Here is a 20,738-nt window from a genome sequence, read left to right as displayed (position 1 = left end):
GACTGTGATGTACGCCTTCTTATTGACACCCACTGGCCCAGGGGGATCACCAGGGGGTCTGTGGTCTGTCCTGGGGAAATCAGTGCTTCTGCTGAACTTGCCCTGATTGCTTTTTTGTCCCCCTCCCCTACTGACTTATCTGTCTAGTTGCTATAACAGTGAGAACTTCGATCTAGCCAAGTAAACTGAGAAGCAGGGCTTGATGAGAATACCTAAGTTGATGAGGCTCGTTCATCTAATGAACCAGAAATATCACAGAAACATCTAGAAGCACAGGAGGATAAAGCAAGATAACTGATTTAATCATCTCAAACTGTTTTTCATTTTCTTTTGTTCCAGAGCAATGTCAGAAGTAGTGAAAAGAAGGTGAAAAGGTGGGTATCGTGATGCAATGCCCGTATTTGGAAATGAAGTTTTGTTTGAGACTTAGGCTGTTAACTTTATTTACTAGGTCTTCAATATTTGGAGAGTACTATATACCCTTCTTTGAGTGGAATTTCAGAAGTAGAAAGCATGGTTAAGGATCCCCCAAAAGCTTGAAATCTATAAACAAGTGATTTTAAATACGTAGAGAAGTCTTTGAATTTATGTACACACTGCACTGTAGAGGAAAGGGCCTGTGGGGGTATCACTAGAGACATTGGTTAAGGGCATTATTTTGGACGAGGCTGACAGAAGTGACCCTTGGAGAGGCACTTTCCAGAGAACTGCATTATTTTGCAGATAGCAGGTAGGGTGGGGTTGGTCTAATGACTTGGGTAAGAAAAGGAAAAGATCAAAGGTTCTATTCATAACGATGGATTGGCTTCTGGAGCAGAAGAGAAAAACAAAGATATAACTCTGAGTCATCAGTGAGGATGGGACTGCAATAGGGACCATAATGGGCCACCAACATATTCTGAACCAGAGGCGATGTGTCAGGGAGCGATGATTCCTGATGTGGGTGTTTGGGTGGAGGAGGCAGGAGAGGTGTGTGGAAGGTGATTGGACATCTTGGTTATCATGGCAGTGACGAGGGGTGAGGAGAATTTGCAAGACCGACTGTACGGGAAGAGAGGACAGGATTTGAGGGAATAGAGTTGCAATAATGGGGTGAAGAAGAGGCAAAGGAGAAAGGATTTGAAGATTGGTCTTTGTGGATGAGACACAGATGGGAATCATGGGCACTGATGGGGTTAAGGAAGTTCAGGACTTGAGGGCTTAGGGGGAAGATAGCAATTTGAATATGTTTAGTTTTCACTGGGGCTTGCACTTCCCAGAGCACATGGCTCACCACCCTCCAGGAATAAAGTACAAAGACCAGGAGCAAGGAGATCTGTTTTCTTTGGATTTGAGTCTGTAGGGGAGAAAGGAGAAGCGGGTAGATCACCAACATTGAATGTGGTAAGGCAAAAAAGAAAAGGAATCAGGAAAGGAATGAAAAATTATTAGTGGACAGGGGAGAACTGTCAGTATACTGTTTTATAAAAGAAAGGTTAACACGTTCTACCCTGTAATTCTAATAGTGGACTCAGAATATAAAAAAAACTAGTGCCTGACATAAAGTTCTCTTTTATTTGAGTTTTACTTGAGTTTTATATTCTTCTCTTAAATTTTAGAACTTTGGCACCTACCTTTAACTCTCCTGTGAACAAAGAAAACAAGTACACTGTGGAAGAAAGGTAAGAGGGAAACCTGTATAAAAGATCTATGTTTGCTCATTTGACAGATCTTCTGAAGGGACTATTGTACACCAGCCAGATTAATTCTATTTCTCTCTGAACAGTTAATTTTTTTTTTTTTTAGTGCAGTCAGACCCCGAAAGGATCATTGTCTCTTGGAGAAGTAATGTTTAGATGAATCCAAGTGGAGTGTGGTAAATGTAGATTTGTGTGATGCTTACGTGAGTTTCTCTGACATCCATGGAAGTTTTTAATATTGAAGATATATATTTCTTTAAGCCAGTGATTTTTTTTTCCCAAAAGACCCCCAAAGGAATCGAAGTAGATCCACTCGAATCTGTTTTCCATTTTCCAGCTCCATTCCAGATTTCATGTTGAAAAGAGTTTCCTCTTGTGATAGATTATGTGTTTGGGTTTAAACAAAATATCAAAAACAAACGTGAAACCTATTTGCAACAGGAAGACACTGACCTCCTATATACCTGGCACTGTGCTGGGCATTGGATCTAGAGCGGGAACAAATAGAAACAGCTTCCACCCTCACAGAGTGTTGTGGGGATGATAGTTACATGAAAAATCTGTAATTATAATCTCTGGTCAGAGGTGTGAAGGGAAAGCAATGACGAGGTACAAAATGGAAATAGGACTCTTGGGTTTAGTGTGAGGGGTGAGGCAAAGGCTTTCTGTGGGGTCATCCATGTGGGGGCGCCTGGAGGATGAGTTAAGCATGGGGAGATGGGCTCTGTGGCTTCACAAAAGCAGAACATGCGGAAGAGTGGAGGTAGGAAAGCTGTGTGAGTGTTCAAGGGGGAGAGGCTGTGTGCTTGGAGTGTGGTGAGCAAGGGCGCCGTGCCACGGGACAAGCTGCGGAGGGAAGCACGAGACCCCTTGTAGGCCGTCTAAGGACTTCCTGGGGTTTGCTGAGAGCAAAAGGAGGCTGTTGGAGCGTTTAGGCAAAAACAAAGAGACATGCTCAGAATTTCTCCCCCTGCTTGCTGTGTGGCTCGTGGATTGGAGTAAAGCAAGGAGAGGGAGTGGAGTGTCCGAGCCAGGATGGTTCTGAAGGAGCCTGACGGGATCTTGAACTGGTGTGAAGAAGTTGGAGATGAGCAAAAGTGGGCACACACCTGTGATGTGTTTGGCGAGTAGAACTGCCAGGGCTTAATGATGGAATGTGGGGCTGGAGAGAGAGGGGAAGACCAGGTAGTTACAAACATAGGTAGGCTCAGAGACCATGCTCATTTCTCTTATGATAGCTTGGTGGTAGCTGGGGAACCAGCATGACCACGAGATATGTTATGTTGGGAGCAGGAGCGGGAGAGAAACTAAGACTTGATGCTTGAAGAGTTTCACTCTTCTTATTTAGAAGGGAGCGCCATGTTTGTTATACAGTCTTCCTGCTGGTGACCTTAAGGGGGAGTGGAAGCGTGGGGTGGGGGCGGGGAGAGGGCCAGGACCACAGAACTCAGAGTAACAGTGGCTTTTCTCTTTTCAGGTTTGTTAAGGATTTTACAGAAATAACACCGATTGGCTCAGGCGGATATGGTCATGTTTTCAAAGCAAAGCACAAAATTGTTGGGAAGATTTATGTTATTAAACGTGTTAAATATGATAAAGAGTAAGTACATGCTTGTTTCTTCGAATGAGAAGGTTTGTGAACCTGCACAATTCTTTTTTTAATGTCTCTCATCTTCGTTAGCAGATTATTTACTTTTTTCCTAGTCTTCCTTAAAAATGTCACTCTCTCATCAGGAGCTTGCCTTCCTCTAACATAATAACCCCATTTTACTGTGGTTATTTCACTGAAAAAAAAAATGAGTAGACCATTGTTCATTCCTTCAGTTCTGTCTTGATGAAAACTGAAGTTATGGAATCATCTAGCAAACGGTGACCTTTGAGATTTTCTGGTCTCCTCTCCTTACTTTACGAATTAGGAGACTGAGACCCAAAGAGGCGAACTGATTGGTCAGAGGTACAAGCTAGTTGGTACCCATCCCATTTGTCTATTATTGCATTATACGCCATGTCAAAATGTAGTGGCTGAAAAAGAACAGGTATCATTATCTGTCACTGTCCTGTGAGTTGGATGTGTTCGTCTGGGCCATCCCCACACGGGACACGGGATCTGTTATGCATTTATAGTCAGAAGTCATCAGAAAGCTTGGGGATGCCTGAGTGTCTCAATGGGTTAAGCATCTGCCTTTGGCTCAGGTCATAATCTCAGGGTCCTGGGATCGAGCCCTGCATCGGGCTCTCTGCTCAGCAGGGAGCCTGCTTGTCCCTCTCCCTCTGACCCTCCCCCCACTCATGCTCTCTCTTTCTCCCTCTCCCTCTTTCACAAATTCATAAATAAAATCTTTTGAAAGAAAAGAGTCCTCAGAAAGCTTGGCCAGGGATGGGAAGGGGACATGGGCTAAGGCAAACGATGTGAGCAAAGGAGAAGCAGGCATGGAGTCCTAGCCACTCCTCCTCTCCGCCAAACAAACCTACTTCCTGTGCCATGGACAATGCCTTGCAGTTGAAATCCCTCCATATCCACCTGGCATCAAAACAAGACTTTTTCTTTCCACGTTGGTGTGTGTGTGTGTGTGTGTTAAGGATTTATTTATTTATTTTAGAGAGAGGGAGAGAGCGAGAGAGAGAGAGCACACATGGGTGGGGGAGTTGGGGGAGAGAGGGAGAGAGACAGAGAATCTCAAGCAGACTTCATGCCGAGCATGGAGTCTGACACAGGGCTCGATCCCATAACCTTAGCTGAAACCAAGAGTCAGTCGCTTAGCTGACTAAGCCATCCAGGTGCCCCTCTTTCCACATTGTTTTGCTTGACAGGAATGAAGTGTTATTCCGTACATTCAGTAGCATTTTTTTTAACGGTAATAACGATGATAAGGACATACTATCTTGGACATTTTTAGTGGCTTCATAAATTAGTATAACACAGTTATGAATATACTTGGAATATTTATTCACCATGACACACGGGTTTCCTGTGTGGGGATCTATTCTAAGGATATTATCCAAATGATGGAAAAAGTTGTACAAGAGGATGTAAATCACTGTTTCACAGTGAAACATTAGAACAAATCAAATGTCCAACAATGAAGAAGTGATTAAGTATGTTCTGTTCTCTCCCCTGCTCAATGGCAAAACAGGGTGGCTCAGTGGGTTAAGCCTCTGCCTCCGGCTCAGGTCATGATCTCAGGGTCCTGGGATTGAGACCCGCATTGGGCTCTCTGCTCAGCGGGGAGCCTGCTTCCCTTCCTCTCTCTCTCTGCCTGCCTCTCTGCCTACTTGTGCTCTCTTTCTCTCTGTCAAATAAATAAATAAAATCTTTTTTTTAAAAAGTGAGGCTTATATACTGAAAGTATTTACACGTGAAATGGTGTGATGCTGGAATTTGCTTCAGAATAATCCAGGGAAAATGAGGAAGTGAGTCAGAGCATAGATGAAACCAGATTGGCCAGGAGTTAACAACTGTTTCATCTGGGTGATGGCTAGGTAGCAGGTCATGATACTATTTGTTCTAATTTTTTGTACTTTTGAAATCTTAATGAGAAAGTTATACATGATATGTATAGATTACATAGATTGTGTAACAAGGAAAATGTAAAGATGACCTGTTATGTGAAAATAGGATAAAAATTATATACTATAATTATAAGTATATAAAAATATGTATGAAACGATCTCTCTGATGTGAGGAATATGAGAGACTGGGTGGGGGGTCATGGGGTAGGGAGGGAAAAAAATTAAACAAGATGGGATCGGGAGGGAGACAAACCATAAGAGACTCTTAATCTCACAAAACGAACTGAGGGTTCCTGGGGGGGGGGGTTAGGGGAAGGTAGGGAGAGGGTGGCTGAATTATGGATATGGGGGAGGGTGTGTGCTATGGTGAGTGTTATGAAATGTGTAAGCCGGATGAGTCACAGTCCCGTACCCCTGGGGCAAATAATACATTTTATGTTAATAAAAAAGTCATTAAGTTATCACCAAAAAAAAGTGTATGAAGAAAGACGGTAAGAAACAAACCAAAATAATCACTGATTGTATTAGGACTGTTAATTATGAGTACTTTTTCTTCCTTTAGTCTTATAAATTTTGTGACATGTAGGTATAGAACTTTTCAAGTTTAAAAAATGGGATTATAAAATGTTTGCTTACCCTCTCTCACCCTTGAAATCTCAAATTTATTAATTCCTTGTAGCACAGAATTTTGCTCTTGATCCCATATCCATGTAAAGCTCCTGCAGTCTCCCTTTCTCGGCATAGGAGATCTCCTTTGTCTGTTTTTGCTACACACTGAAAATTCTGATTGGCGTTCTTCAAGTTGCCTGGGTTACCCTTGCAGCCCAAACAGGGTTGGCTTGTGAAATCCAAAGTGATTTTAACACAAGTCTAAACAAAATATGATGTGTGAATTAGTTACCAAGATTTGCATGACTGGCATTTGAAGACCACCACGAATGACTTTTAAATTATCTGATACTTGGAATGAATGAAGTCACCACTTCTTCTGTTATGTTGAGAATGAGAACAGCTGTGTATTTTCTGTGTGTTCAGTCTTTCCTTTGGTGGGCTCCTGGCTTCCATTTATTTTTATTTTTTTTTAAAGATTATATTTATTTATTTGACAGACAGAGATCACAAGTAGGCAGAAAGGCAGGCAGAGAGAGAGAGAGGAGGGGAAGCAGGCTCCCCGCTGAGCAGAGAGCCCCAAGCGGGGCTCGATCCCAGGACCCTGGGATCATTACCTGAGTCGAAGGCAGAGGCCCAACCCACTGAGCCACCCAGGTGTTCCTCCTGGCTTCCATGTTAAACACTCAGGGTGAGTGTTAAACAACCAGGGTGACCGTTGAATAAGGAAGCACACGTAGCTGTCTTCTGTTACTGGACTTGTAGTTTTTACAGGGATGTATAATGACACTTTTCTCTTCCCTGTTTCTTTAAAGGAATAAGGTAGAGCGTGAAGTAAAAGCTTTGGCAGAGCTTCATCACCCAAATATTGTTCAGTACTGTAATTGCTGGGCTGGGGAAGATTACCATCCTGAGGACAGCGAAAATCCTTCAAGGTAACTACAAAGAATTCTCGTAGCTCTAATAGGATGGAGGAAACTGTTATTTACAAACTGTGGGCCACCAGTTAAGGCCATTAATTAGTAATATCACAACCACAAATTCTGTTATGTCTCTATGCACCAGATAAGGAAATAACTAGCAATCTTTTCGTGGCTCCTATTCCTTGCTCCCAACTTGCTTATTTTTTTTTTTTTTTTAACTGTCCTCAGCTATTTTCAGAACCTCAATGTGTAGGCTTGCTCATGTGCCCCAACCTCAAGCCAGGCTGTAAATGCAGCTTCATGAAGAAGCTTTCAATGTGTTGTAGATGCTACAGCTGGAAGCGTGTCCTCAGCTTCTAGCACTTTCCTGTCCTTCTCAGAGGCCCCTGGTTGGTGGAGTGCAGTCAAGTGGGTGGGGAGTCTCTCTCTTTTTAAAATTTAATTTTTTTTTTTATTTTAAATTTTAAGTAGACTCCATGCCCAATGAGGGGTTTGAACTCACAATCCTGAGATCAGGAGTCACATGCTCTCCCGACTGAGCCAGCTAGGTGCCCCAAGAAGTCTCTGTTGAATACAGTTACACCACGTATGGTGGAATGGTGGACAGTGAAAATAATTGTAAGACTATGAGCTGTGATGGGGGTACTCCACTGGGTATCACTCATGTTTTGTCCCAAGCCCTTGACAAAGGACTGGAAGGTTCTAAAAACCTGGCATGTCCCTCTGAAAGCCAGCCAGTGTTTCTTGAAGACTATCCTCACAGAAATCCCGAGGACATTGAGGTCCTGTTCATTTATTGACTCTCGACTCCAGCCCCAGCTACCCCATAGTGGAGAGGTAATTGAGAGCTTTATCATTAGTTTCAGGAGTTACGGACCATCAGCATACAGACAGGACTTCCTCAGCTTTTAGCAAATTCTTGGCTTTCTCTTCCTATTTTCTAGCCAACATAAGTTCAAAGAATATAAGTTGGGCGCCTGGGTGGCTCAGTTGGTTGGACGACTGCCTTCGGCTCAGGTCATGATCCTGGAGTTCCAGGATCGAGTCCCACATCAGGCTCCCAGCTCCATGGGAAGTCTGCTTCTCCCTTTGACCTTCTCCTCACTCATGTTCTCTTTCACTGTCTCTCTTTCAAATAAATAAATAAAATCTTTAAAAAAAAAAAAAAAAAAAAAAGAATATAAGTTAATATTGAGGCCAAGCTAGTTGAGAAAGCAACATAAAAGCATGGTTAGCAGACTCAGTCCTCACGGGTATGTCATAGGAATTTATTGGCACTACTCTTTGAGAACATTTCCTTATGCTGTTTTCAATTTGTTTTGCATGTATTTCTCTCACTAAACCGTAACCCGCATGACAGCAAGGATGGGTTCTAATTCATTTTTTCATCTCTAGGTGCCTGTTCTAGGCCTTCCACAAAAAAGAACTCAGTAGGCTGATGATAAATTAAAATGTTCCAGAATTCTTTTATGTAGTGATGAACTTTGGTTTTCTTTAATTTCATCGCGTTTATGTTCTTATTCCTATTAGCAAAGGTGATCCAGGATCCTTCGCCATTAAAGAATGGTCAGACTCATACTTTATAGTTCACAAGTAAAGCTCTGGACATTTGGGAACTTAGGATTTAAATGAAAAGGTGACTTATTATATTTTGGTCAAGTTTGTTATATTTAGATTTCTGTTTTGAGACATATTTGGGGATTCTTAAGGAGATAAAGTACAATTTTAAAAAGAAAGGTTATTTTTTATGAATTTATTTTTATTGCTAATTGTAACGTACTGTGAATTTTATATCCAGGTCAAAGATCAAGTGTCTTCTCATCCAAATGGAATTCTGTGACAAGGGGACATTGGAGAAATGGATTGATGAAAGAAGAGACAAGACACCAGACAAACCTTTGTCTCTGGAATTATATGAACAAATAGCAGAAGGTGTAGAGTATATACACAGCAAAGAGCTAATTCACAGAGACCTTAAGGTAAATGGAAAATGTACTGTTCAGATTTGATAAATATGATATAGTCATTTTTAAATTTACCTTCTCTAGTTTTAGAATTGATGGGCAGTCCTGAAAAATCCTTAAATCCTTTAAAGTTAGAATGGATCTAGAACTTGCCCCAAATACCATTCCATCGCAGCACACAGAAGACCTCTAGGACAAATGAATTTATTGAGACAGTCAGAATGAGCCCTATAGGCAGGAGTTCATTCACTTCTGCTGCTATCTGGCCGCTCGTCACACTCAGGGTGCAAGCACCAGTAGCTTTCGGAAGCTGAACATCCGTGTGCAGATGGTTACTGTGGCTTGCACACCAGTGGGCCGCTCTGTCCCTGCCTCTACCGCTACTCAGGCTTGTTTGGGAAGCAGAAGGGACTCCCGTGACTGGCTTTGGGAAGGTGGTTCTCCTAATTTCTTAAGTCATTACTCTTGAGGGCAGTCCCAGATACTGGGTCCAGAGTCTAGAATTTTCTTGGGATTTGGTTAGACGTTTCTACCCTGCGATTGGTAAACTAGTAATCCAAAACTTGGAACACATAGCATACCTTTGTATTTTGTTTTCTGTGGACTTCCTCGCTTCTTTCATGGTCTAGATGAGCTGTTTTTCCATTTTACCCCTTCTCGTCAAAATGAAAGAAGGGACAGGAGAGCTTTACACGGTGTCCCCCAATCTCTCTTCCCTGTAACCTGCCTCCTCCCATTACAAACTTGCTATGCGGAATCCTAGCACTGAGGCTCTGTTCTTTGTGCTCGACCCATTTTTCTGCTTGTCTTCTTTGGTCTCAATTTCATTACATAGCCCTTCTTGATCACTATGGATCCCGCAGAAGCACCTCGTCTCTATGGATCTTGGCTGTCTGCTTACCCTGCTCGTCGATAAGCCAGGAATGAGGAATGAAGCAAAAAGTTTCTTGAGAAAAAGAAGCTCCTGGGTATAGAGTTGTTGGGCTTAGATGGGAATAATTGGCCCATGAAAGTGTGTCTTTGGTCTGCCCCCAGGAGCTGGAGGCTTGAGGCCTTTGTGTTGGAATCCACTTGGTTCCATCTCTTTTGCTTTCTTTCTTTCTTTTTTTGAAGATTTTATTTATTTATTTGAGAGAGAGAGGGAGAGCACAAGAGAGAAAGCAGGAGCAGAGAGAGGGAGAGCAGACTCCCAACCAACTGGGGAGACTGACTTGGGGCTCCCTCCCAAGACCTCAGGATCATGACCTGAGCCGAAGTCAAATGCTTAACCGACTGAGCCACCAGGTACCCCTGGTTCCATCTTCCTTTAACAATATCTTAAAGGTACATTTTAAAGTTGGAATGTTAGAAGAACTGTGTTCAAAAGAAGACATGTAGAATGGCTATATTTCCACCTTGGGATAAATCATATATATAGTTAAATAAAAAAATTAGGCAAATTAATAATAAAGTAATCTGCAAATAAATGCAGACATTTGGGCATTAACTCCCAGGCTCGCTTCTGGATGAATCCATGAAAATGACAGGTGCTGCCTGGCTCTTCCTTTCCCTAGCATCTCCATCTCCCATGTTGCCTGTGCCCTGGTCACCGGCTGATCTTTCCTTGGGTCTGTTTGCAGACAGTGTTTGCTCCATATCTGCAATTGCTCGAAGGTCAGACTTTAATACTCCGCAGCCTTCTGACCTCCCCTAACTTTTCTAGCTTTGCTGCTACATTTGCTACTTTATCCCATCTGAGAGAAGAGGCTGACGAAGGCAGGCACCTTTCTCTGATGCTTCACACGACATCAGCTGTGGGTGGTTTTTGCCAGAGGATGGTCTTCACCCTAGGAAGTCTGTATTGCATAGAGTCTACCAGCCTTTACCACCTTCTGTCAGAATCTGAAACATTAGACCATCAAATCATTACATCATACGTCGAAACTTATATGTCAGTTATACCTCAACGATAAAATATATTACAGCAAAATGGAGGTGGGGGGAACTAGTTGAACATCCTGCTGAGGGACATAGAGGTTTCTAGAGTAAAAGCTTCTGGGGGTTCTTTCCCTCTGCAGGCCCAGGCTCTTTGGTCAGCCTCGGCCTGTGGATTCAGCCCTTTTTCCCCGAACTTCCTGTATAAAGTTTACACTTTTTTTTTTTTTTGCCTTATTGTTACCATAACTGATTAGACAAAATGTGACTTAATTGTTTTTATTTTTTCTTCTTAATGAACTATAGCAAGCGATCTGTTATTTTTATTAGTCTCATCCAGCTTCTGGATTTAGAAGCATTGTAAATACAACCTCAGGGTTTAGACCTCTGTGGGAACAGCAGTTGCACTTGCAAACCCAAAACATTCCTGCATGGTAACTTGAATACCGCATTGGAAGGTTTTCTCTCTGCACCCACCCCACACGCATCTGCAGCCTTCCATCTTTATGACTGGCACTGGATTCCAGCCTCATTGTTAATGGTGCTAATCTGACTGCTAATTTCCGCCTGAGTCTTTGTAGGAGGGCTTCTTGGAAGCTCCTCTGTCAGCCTTCCTGACTTTATGGTCTCTTCCCTGTTAGCTCTTCCGCTAGGCCCTCTCGTGAGTATTACCTTCCAGATTCTGCATGTGCACGTAAAGCCCAACACTTTATTCACAGTTGCCTTTTCAAGAATGACAAAACATATATTTTTAAATATTATATTTTTAAGCAATGTCTACACCCAACATGGGGCTCGAACTTACCACCCTGAGATCAAGAGTCTCATGCTCTACCAACTGAGCCAGCCAGGCACCCCAGGAAGAGCAAAATATTAATCTCCTTATCAACAACATTCCTGTTTTCATGGTCTTTAGAATGTTGGTCAGTACCAGCTACAGAATTGTGGAATAGAATGAACAGTCCCCATTCTGTCCCTCTCCCATTTTCAGTCTGCGTAGAATATTACGTACATAGACAGAAATACTTAAGTGCTAGTTATCAGCTTTCAGTTAATGTGGCCTGCCCTCAAAGACAGAAGGGGTATGTTTGTCAAGAAGATGTCAGGGGCCTGGAGAAATTGACATCAAGGAAGCCCCCAAGAGAAATTCTGCATAGGATATCTTAACAGCTTTATCAAGAAGAGACTCATTCTGAGACTCTCAAACTTAGAGATCTGAAGGGCTTCTGCTTCAATCCCCAACAGATTCCTGGACTCATATTTGCAATACTTCTACCAAGTCGATGTCCAGCCCCACTCCCTGAGATGGAGACTCTCAAATTCGCATTTTTTGGACCACACCGTTAGTATATTAGGATATCATAAGCAAGCCTTTTGGTGGTTTCTATGCTCTAGTACTGTGCAGAGTAGAATCTACCTTCCACTAAGCATCTCTTCAGATATTGGAAGGCAGTTAGGCCCGAAGCCTTCTCAGGTGACAGAGAAATCCTTATGTCCTCAGCTGGTACTTTAAATACCATTGGTATTAAGTATCCTGTTTTGGGCTACCCATGTAAGGGTAAATGCCTCATAAAGAAATATAAAAACAGCCGTTGTTAAATATGATTTGGAGATGTGACAACAGTCTGTTGAATTGGTACTTATAAATTAAATATTGGGTTGTTTTTTTTTCTGTAGCCAAGTAACATATTTATGGTAAATACAAAGCACATAAAGATTGGAGACTTTGGACTTGTGACATCCTTGAGAGATCATACAAATCGGACAAGTAATAAAGGAACTCTTCGATACATGAGCCCAGAGCAGGTGAGATCCCTTTCCTTTGTATGTATTTTTCACTTCCTTTGAATTTTTAATTCTAGAGATAATAGGTGCCTCTTGTAAAATTAAAACAGCACAGAACCATGTAGAATAAAAATGGGAAATTCTCTTTAACCTTCCCTTCTACTCCTGCTCTTCCCATAGAGTCTTGTTTATCTTTTCAGATAATTTTCTCTGAATTATAAACATATATAAATACAAATATGTATGTATATAGAGACTTTTTTTTCAAAGATTTTATGTATTTATTTGACAGAGAGAGGGAGATCACAAGTAGGCAGAGAGGCATGCAGAGAAAGAGATGGAGAAGTAGGCTCCCTGTTGAGCAGAGAACCTGAATCGGGGGTTGATCCCAGGACCCCGAGATCATGACCTGAGCCGAAGGCAGAGGCTTAACACACTGAGCCATCTAGGTGCCCCTAGAGACTTTTTGCATAAAGATATAAGGACGCACTTTTACAAGTTACTGTAATGTTGTTTTGTGACTTAATTTTTTTCACTCAACAGTGTATCCTAATCTTTCCATCTCAGCACAGGTGGATCTGCACATTCATTTTACTAACTACATTGTATGCTGACCTGTACCATCATTAATGTAACTTTCCTTCTTAATGGGTATTTAGTTAGGCTGTTAGCAAGTTTTTACATGTTTTCCCCTTTATCTTTGACTCTAAAAACAAGTATTTCCATCATTATCTGTGATAGGTTCCTTCAAGTAAAATTATTGAGTTAAATGACATTTCTTTTTTTCTTTTTAAAGATTTTATGTATTTATTTGACAGAGAGAGCCACAGCAAGAGAGGGAACACAAGCAGGGGACGTTGGAGAGGGAGAAACAGGCTTCCTGCTGAGCAGGGAGTCCGATGCAGGGCTCCATCCCAGGACCCTGGGATCATGACTTGAGCCAAAGGCAGCTGCTTAATGACTGAGCCACCCAGGTGTCCATGAATAGAATGACATTTCAAGTGTATTTCAGAATTGGCCAATACTGTGAAATTGGCAGGCTCCTTCCCCTTGTTCAAGTCCTCTCTCAAGTCAGCCTTTCTGGGCAATCCTATGGTAACTGGTGACTCCCAGGCCCACATAGGCATACAGAATATCAAAGATTTATTTCTTGCCCCCGTAATGTGTTGGCTGCAGTCCGGCTGTGGTTTGGTCCCACGTGTCTCCTTCATTCCAGAGCCCAGACTGAAGGAAGCATCCTATCCGTATCATTGCTCTCCTCATAGCAGGGGACCATGGCAGGATCTCCCGGTGTTTGGGCAGGCTCTGCCCAGGAGTGGCGTACATTACTAACTATCATGGCCCTGTGCAGATTGCATGGCCCAGACCAAGGGGAGGAGATGGCAGGTGTCATCCTCTCACTGCCCAGCTGGGAGCAATGATAGACCTCCCTGAAGGTCATCTTTATATTCTTCAATGAAGTTTCAAAATATTTTTTTTCTTCACCGACACCACTTATGTTTTTAAAGCATTTCCCTCAATATGTATAGTGTTTTGCTGTGAAAATGGGCCTCCTTGTATCTAATTGGGCATTAACAAGGCTATTGATTCTAAGACATATTTATTTTTAATTTTGGAAAAATACACATAACGTAAAATTTACCGTGTTCTCCATTTTTAAGTGCACAGTTGAGTGGCATCAAGTATATTTACATTTTAGTGCAATCACTTCTACCATCCCTCTCCAGAATTCTTTTCATCTTGCAAAGCTGAAACTCTGCACCTCTCAAATAGCTCCACATTCCCCTCTTCCCCAGCCCTGGCAACCACCATCCTGCTGTCTGTCTCTATGAATATGTCTGCTCTAGATACCTTGTGTAAGTAGAATCATGCAGTATTTGTCCTTCTGTGACTAGCTTTTTCCATGCAGCATAATATTCTCAGTATTACCTATGCTGTAACATATGCCAGCATTCCCTTCCTTTTTAAGGCTCAACAATATCCGTACAACAAATTGTATGGATAGATCACAGCTTGTTTGTCTCTTCATCCATCAGTGGATACTTGGGTTGCTCCACCTTTCGGCTCTAGTGAAAATTGCTGTTACGAACGTGGTTGTACAGCTATTGATTGTGAACGTTTGTATTCTATGTAGATTTCATTCCTCTAGGAGCTTATATATTTTGGTTGATACTTTATTATCTATTTTTCATCTTTTTGATGTTTGAGAGTCTAGATTGAAGAGCACATTCACCTGCTCTCTTTGGGAACCATGTGGCACAGAGATAAAATTTATTGGTGGAATGTGAAAATGGAAGATAACAGGTGGCTGATGGCTCCCCTTTAACTCCCACTTTTTAAAAAAAATTAATTTATTATTTATTTATTTATTTTTATAAACATGTATTTTTATCCCCAGGGGTACAGGTCTGTGAATCACCAGGTTTACACACTTCACAGCACTCACCAAAGCACATACCCTCCCCAATGTCCATAACCCCACCCCCCCTTCTCCCAACCCCCCTCCCCCCAGCAACCCTCAGTTTGTTTTGTAAGATTAAGAGTCACTTATGGTTTGTCTCCCTCCCAATCCCACTTTTAAAAATATCTCCTGCATCCTATGTTGCAGTCCTAAATATATTTTTTAAAAATTCGTTCATCATTGTGCTTTTCTTTTTCTTTTTTTTTTTAAAGATTTTATTTATTTATTTGAGAGAGAGTGAGAGAGAGAGTTGGGGGAGGGTCAGAGGGAGAAGCAGACTCCCCACTGAGCAGGGAGTCTGACCTGGGACTCAATCCTGGTACTTCGGGATCATGACCTGAGCTGACGGCAGTCGTTCAACTGACTGAGCCACCCAGACTCCCTGTGCTTTTCATTTTCTTAGGGGTTTTTTAATTGAAAATCATTTTGTTAGGGGATGATTTGTATACCATAAAATATATATCTTAAATGTACATTTTTGACAAAGGCACATTCCTTTGAAACCCATAAGCGTATGAAAATGTAGAACACTGTCCTCACCTGGGAAAATTCCCTCTGGCCCTTTCCAGCCCATCCCTCCTTCCCAGAGGAAATCAGTGCTCTGATTTCTGTCACCACAGATTAGTTTTCCCTGTCTTGAGCTTCATATGAATGGAATCATACTTTATGTATCTTTTTGTATTTGATTATTTCACTTGAAGTAATGTCAATTGGAGAACTTCTAGTCGTTGCTGATGCCAACAGGTTATTCCTTTTCATTACTAAGTACTATTCCATTGCCCTGATAGACCACGATGTGTTTATCCATTCTCCCATGGATGGACATTCACATTGCTTCCAGTCAGAATTTTAGAAATACATCTCTATGAACATTTGCATGCAAGGCGCTTAGTGAGAACTGTTTTAACTATTTTACCTGCTGCATCTTATTTATTTGTTTGTTTGTTTATGGTGCATCTTATTTAACACTGTAGTCAAACTCTGAGGTTGAAACTTTTGTTATCCCCATTTTAGGGTTGAGATTATTCTACCCTTGAAAGTTAATTTTCATGGTTGATGCAGCTCTTAAGTGACAGCATTGAACCAGGGTAGTCGGGTGTTGCTAACAAATAATGTCTTGTTACATGATATAAGATATCTTGGTCAAATAATTTTCTTGGCTTCAGAAGACATGGATCTTTACATTGCATGAGTAATGAGTGTAAACATATCTTGGTCTCTTTAGATTTCTTCACCAGAATACGGAAAAGAAGTGGATATCTTTGCTATGGGGCTAATTCTGGCAGAACTTCTTTATATATGTCCCACTATTTCAGAAACAATACAGGTAAATAATCTCACAAAAGGAATTAAGCAACAAAAATTATTTGCAGTCATCTCCGAAGTGCTCTACGGTAATTACCCTCATGTGAGGATTGGCTTGAATATATTCATGTTGACTGAAAAAGAAATACAGATTTTATCTTTTCCATGTTTGGGCAACCAAAGCTTTTTGTTTAAGACAGAAACCTTTGGTCTTCTTCCAGAGGTGTGTACACCTCATAAAATGACAGCTGTTTCTTACATGAGTCAGTCAGTAAACTTTTATTGATTGCCTTATTTGTATAAGACATTGTGCTAAGTGCTACAGGGTTATAAAAATGGATGAACCTTGCTCTAAAGGAGCTTATATTCTAGAAAGGAAAAGAGAATGCTATACATGTTTTGGGAGAAGACATGACGTTTTGTGGAGATGGCTAGGACAGAGATCTTGCTAGCTATAGGGATTTCGGTTTTATGGGGGTATTTAATCTGGGCTTTGAAGGATTGGTTCACTTCTAATGACCCCAAATAGAAAGAAGGCAAGTCCAGCCTTCAGACAGCAATGTGAAGAATGTGGGGACAGAAAGCAGTGGCATTTTTATTGGAGTATATAAGTGACAAGGAAGGGATGGTTGGTGGCCCTGGAAAGACATGTTGGGGCTGGACGAAGGCAAGATGATGTTCTTTCTTATGGAGGCAATGGGTTGCTCCTAAAGGCATTGGGCAACTGGATAGCTTGGTCTGAGGCTCAATAAAGGGAACTTGGCTGGAGCCAACAGCCTTCTCTGTACAACTGGGTAATGAAACACCTATCACATAGGATTCCAAAAAGGATGAAGGGAGATAATGCATATGATGTCCTTAACACTTCAACATATCATGTTGTTAAGGATGGAGCAAGGTGGGGAAGGAAAATCCTGCATGCTTCTTGGCTGAGAAGCAACTTTGGTTTTCCACCCAAGTAAAGAATTTCCTAACGATTTTATATGTTTTATTTTCAGATTTTTAAAGCGCTAAGGGATGAGAAGTTCCCAGATGTGTTTGATGCCAGAGAAGTAAGCACTTGAAAATAATCATAATTTTATTTATTGCAATGTTCTATTTCTTAGTATTGACTCATTATCATTACAGAAATTTCTTCTGCAGAAATTACTGTCACATGATCCCACAAAGCGACCTAATGCTTCTGAAATACTGGAGACTTTGAAGGAGTGGAAAAATGTTGCAGTGAAAAAGGAACGAAGCACGTATTAGAGCCCTTCTAAAAAAAGTATCCTACTTTGGATATTCAATTTTTCTGTAACTGTCTAAAATCTTCTAGGGACTACCGATGGTATTTACCTTCTATTTTAAATTTTCCCTTAATTTTTCACTACATTTTAGGAAGATTTGAATTTTTTTTAACTTCAAAAGCATTTGTACATTTGCCTTATTTTCCTGTTTTATCTCCTTTTTATAAACATAGGGAATCTCTCAAATTTTTTCTATCTATTAGTGAATCAATCAATTAATAAATGTTAAGTGTTCATTCTTTCTGGGCCAAAAAACACAAGAAGATCTTTCCCTGTCTTAGATAGCTAACCAGCTCATTAAAGAAATATGATATTCATAAAAAGATAAGTGGTTTTTTGATTTTGGAAAACAGTTTGGTCAGATCTGGTTAGGCTGAAGGTTTATATACCCTCAAAGCCATCAATTCCATTTCCATGTGCATGCCTACAAGAATGTTCATAGAAAGTCTGTTTGTAACAGCCAAAAGAACAAAAAAAATGTCCATCACAAGAAGAATGGATAAATAAATTGTATTTTTTCACACATTGTAATACTATATAGCAGTGAAAATGAATGAATGATAAGCTAAATACAGTACCATGATTTATCTCATAGGAACATAATGTTCAACAAACAGCCGGTTACAGAAAATATAGACAGAATGGTTCTCTTCACATAAAGTTCCAGAGAAGGCTAAATGAAATAATTTTGTTTAGAAATGCAAACAAGTGCGATCCAACAATAAAGGGAAAGAAAGGAATAAGAAATATTAAATCCCATAGTGATTCTCTGAGAAGGGACGGAAGTGTTGTGACCGGGGAGGGGGAGGGGGGGGTGTGAACTGCAAAGGTAACAATTCACCATTTTTTCTTAAACTGACTGTTGAGTTTACTACTGCTTACTGCCTAGTTATTCTTTTTTTTTTTTTTTTTTTTTTAAATCTTAAATACATTTTGTATCTGTTAGAACACAGATATAAAGATACAGCTGCGCTGGAAGGCAGGAGGTAAGCACAGAAAGTAGTCAATGTGGAGAGGTTCATGTGAGACTCCTTTCTACTTAACCTATCATGGTGCAGGGCTTAGGTCTGGCATTCCAGTGAGACTTCAAGTAGGGGAGGGGTTTAACTGAGTAGAGAGGAACTGAATGGGCTAGAGGCGTGGCTTGAGTTCTGAAGAGATATACCTGAGGAGCACTGGATATACTCATTTATTTCCCTGGATTGCTGGAGGGAATAGCAGAAGATAATTTGGGTGGCATTCTGGAAGAACCTGAAAGTTGATTTAAATTTTAGAGCAACCAACTACCTTTCTAAAATTGTCATATAATTTTACAGTTTTTTAAAAAAAGATTTTATTTATTTGACAGACAGAGATCACAAGTAGGCAGAGAGGCAGGCAGAGAGAGAGAGTGGGGAGAAGCAAGCTCCCTGCTGAGCAGAGAGCCTGAGGCGGGGCTCAATCCCAGGACCCTGAGATCATGACCTGAGCCAAAGGCAGAGGCTTTAACCCACTGAGCCACCTGGGTGCCCCAATTTTACAGTTTTTAAAATGAGCCAAATTTAGGCTAAGCAGAAAACTATAGAGAAAATGCTTTTATAAAGGTTTATGGCTATTTAAAAAAAATTTTTTTAAAAGATCTTATTTATTTGACAGACAGAGATCACAAGCAGGCAGAGAAGCAGGCAGAGAGAGAAGAAGGGAAGCAGGCTCCCTGCTGAGCAGAGAGCCCGATGTGGGGCTCAGTCCCAGGACCCTGGGATCATGACCTGAATCAAAGGCAGAGGCTTTAACCCACTGAGCCACCCAAGTGCCTGGCTTATGGCTATTTCTAAAAAGTTACTAAAAGCAGTTAATATGGTTTTCAACTCCCAAAGGAGTATGTGACAAAGGGAAGGTTTATCGGTGAATGCTAAAGCTATTGGTTGAAAGGCTTTGGGGAACAAGATCTTCACAGGAATTAAGCATAATCCCACAGATGTTATATCAGAAGGGGAAGAGGGGAAATTCACCTTTGCAATGGAAAGATCTCATCCTCTCCTCAATAACCACTTGGTTAAATCTAGCATCACTGAAGGTGGGACAAACTAATATTATGCCTCTCCTAATGTGATTGGTGTAAGAATTATACACTATCACATATTTAGTTTTATTGCCCAAGCATTTTACTGAAATTCAATCATGAAGAAATTATTAGACAAACCCTGAATGAAGTCATTCTATAAGATAATTACTTTGGGGTTTTCAAAAAAAAAGCCAATATCATTAAAAAAAAAAAAAAAGTAGAGGAAGTATTCTAAGTAGTAAGAGACTCTCTAGAGAGATATCATGACCAAATATAATGCTTGAATCTTGATTGTATCTTAGATATTAAAAAAAAAAAAACAGAACAGCATGGGCACCTGGGTGGCTCAGTCAGTTAAGCAGCTGCCTTCGGCTCAGGTCATGATCCCAGGGTCCTGGGATTGAGTCCCACATCGAGTCTCTGCTCAGCGGAGAGCCTGCTTCTCCCTCTCCCTCTGCTTGCTGCTCTGCCTGCTTGTACTCACTCTCTCTCTCTCTCTCAAATAAATAAATAAATAATCTTAAAAAAAAGTTGTTTTGGGGACAATTAAGAACATTTGGATATTGACTGCATATTAGATGGCATTATAGAGGATAATTTTTTTTTAAAGATTTTATTTATTTATTTGACAGAGAGAGAGGCAGGCAGAGAGAGAGGGGGAAGCAGGCTCCCTGCTGAGCAGAGAGCCCGATGCGGGGCTCGATCCCAGGACCCTGAGATCATGACCTGAGCTGAAGGCAGAGGCTTAACCCACTGAGCCACCCAGGTGCCCCTAGAGGATAATTTTTGTAGGTGTGGTAATGATATTGTCTTGCAGGAAAATGTCTTATTCTTAGGTAATGCATGAGAAAGTACTTAGGGGTGAAGTGCATGATCATGGCAACTTTCTTTTCTTTTTTTAAAGATTGCTTATTTATTTATTTGAGAGAGAGAGCAGGAAGGGGGTGGGAGGGTAGCGGAAAGGCAGAGAGAGAAGCAGACTCCCCGCTGAGCAGGGAGCCCAACGTGGGGCTCGATCATGACCTGAGCCGAAGGTAGACACTTAACTGACTGAGCCACCCAGGTGCCCCAATATTGGCAACTTTCAAATGTTCAGCAAAAATCAATTATGTACATGAAGAGAAGGAGAAAGCAAATGGGGTGAAATGTTAATAGCTGAACAACTGATAAATCTCGTTGGAGGATATAGAAGTTATTAATGCGCATAAGTGATTTAGCTTTTATGCATATACGTGTGTGTGTGTGTGTGTCCAGA

The 20,738-nt window shown here is 41.1% G+C and overlaps 1 protein-coding gene across 4 annotated transcripts in view; it reads left to right on the top strand.

The window, feature by feature from the left end:
• Positions 1–17,970, top strand: part of EIF2AK2 (eukaryotic translation initiation factor 2 alpha kinase 2) — a 30,490-nt gene extending 12,520 nt beyond the window's left edge. For 2 of the 4 annotated variants that reach the window (XM_045079259.1, XM_045079258.1), the window contains 9 exons: positions 340–374; positions 1,599–1,661; positions 3,157–3,279; positions 6,614–6,733; positions 8,520–8,700; positions 12,277–12,405; positions 16,071–16,172; positions 17,149–17,202; positions 17,279–17,970. In XM_045079259.1, coding sequence (XP_044935194.1) covers positions 340–374; positions 1,599–1,661; positions 3,157–3,279; positions 6,614–6,733; positions 8,520–8,700; positions 12,277–12,405; positions 16,071–16,172; positions 17,149–17,202; positions 17,279–17,401 — 930 coding nt within the window. In that variant the 3' untranslated portion in view covers positions 17,402–17,970. The remainder of the gene's footprint in view (positions 1–339; positions 375–1,598; positions 1,662–3,156; positions 3,280–6,613; positions 6,734–8,519; positions 8,701–12,276; positions 12,406–16,070; positions 16,173–17,148; positions 17,203–17,278) is intronic. The other 2 variants (XM_045079260.1, XM_045079261.1) reach the window with 2 other exon arrangements.
• The last annotated feature ends 2,768 nt before the right edge of the window (positions 17,971–20,738 follow it).

The sequence above is a fragment of the Mustela putorius genome, unplaced genomic scaffold, assembly GCF_011764305.1.
Source record: "Mustela putorius furo isolate JIRA1106 unplaced genomic scaffold, ASM1176430v1.1 tig00000281_pilon_pilon_pilon, whole genome shotgun sequence".
In the NCBI taxonomy this organism is placed as follows: Eukaryota; Metazoa; Chordata; class Mammalia; order Carnivora; family Mustelidae; genus Mustela; species Mustela putorius.
Note: the sequence above shows the minus strand (reverse complement) of the source record. Positions and strands in the feature narration are given on the sequence as shown.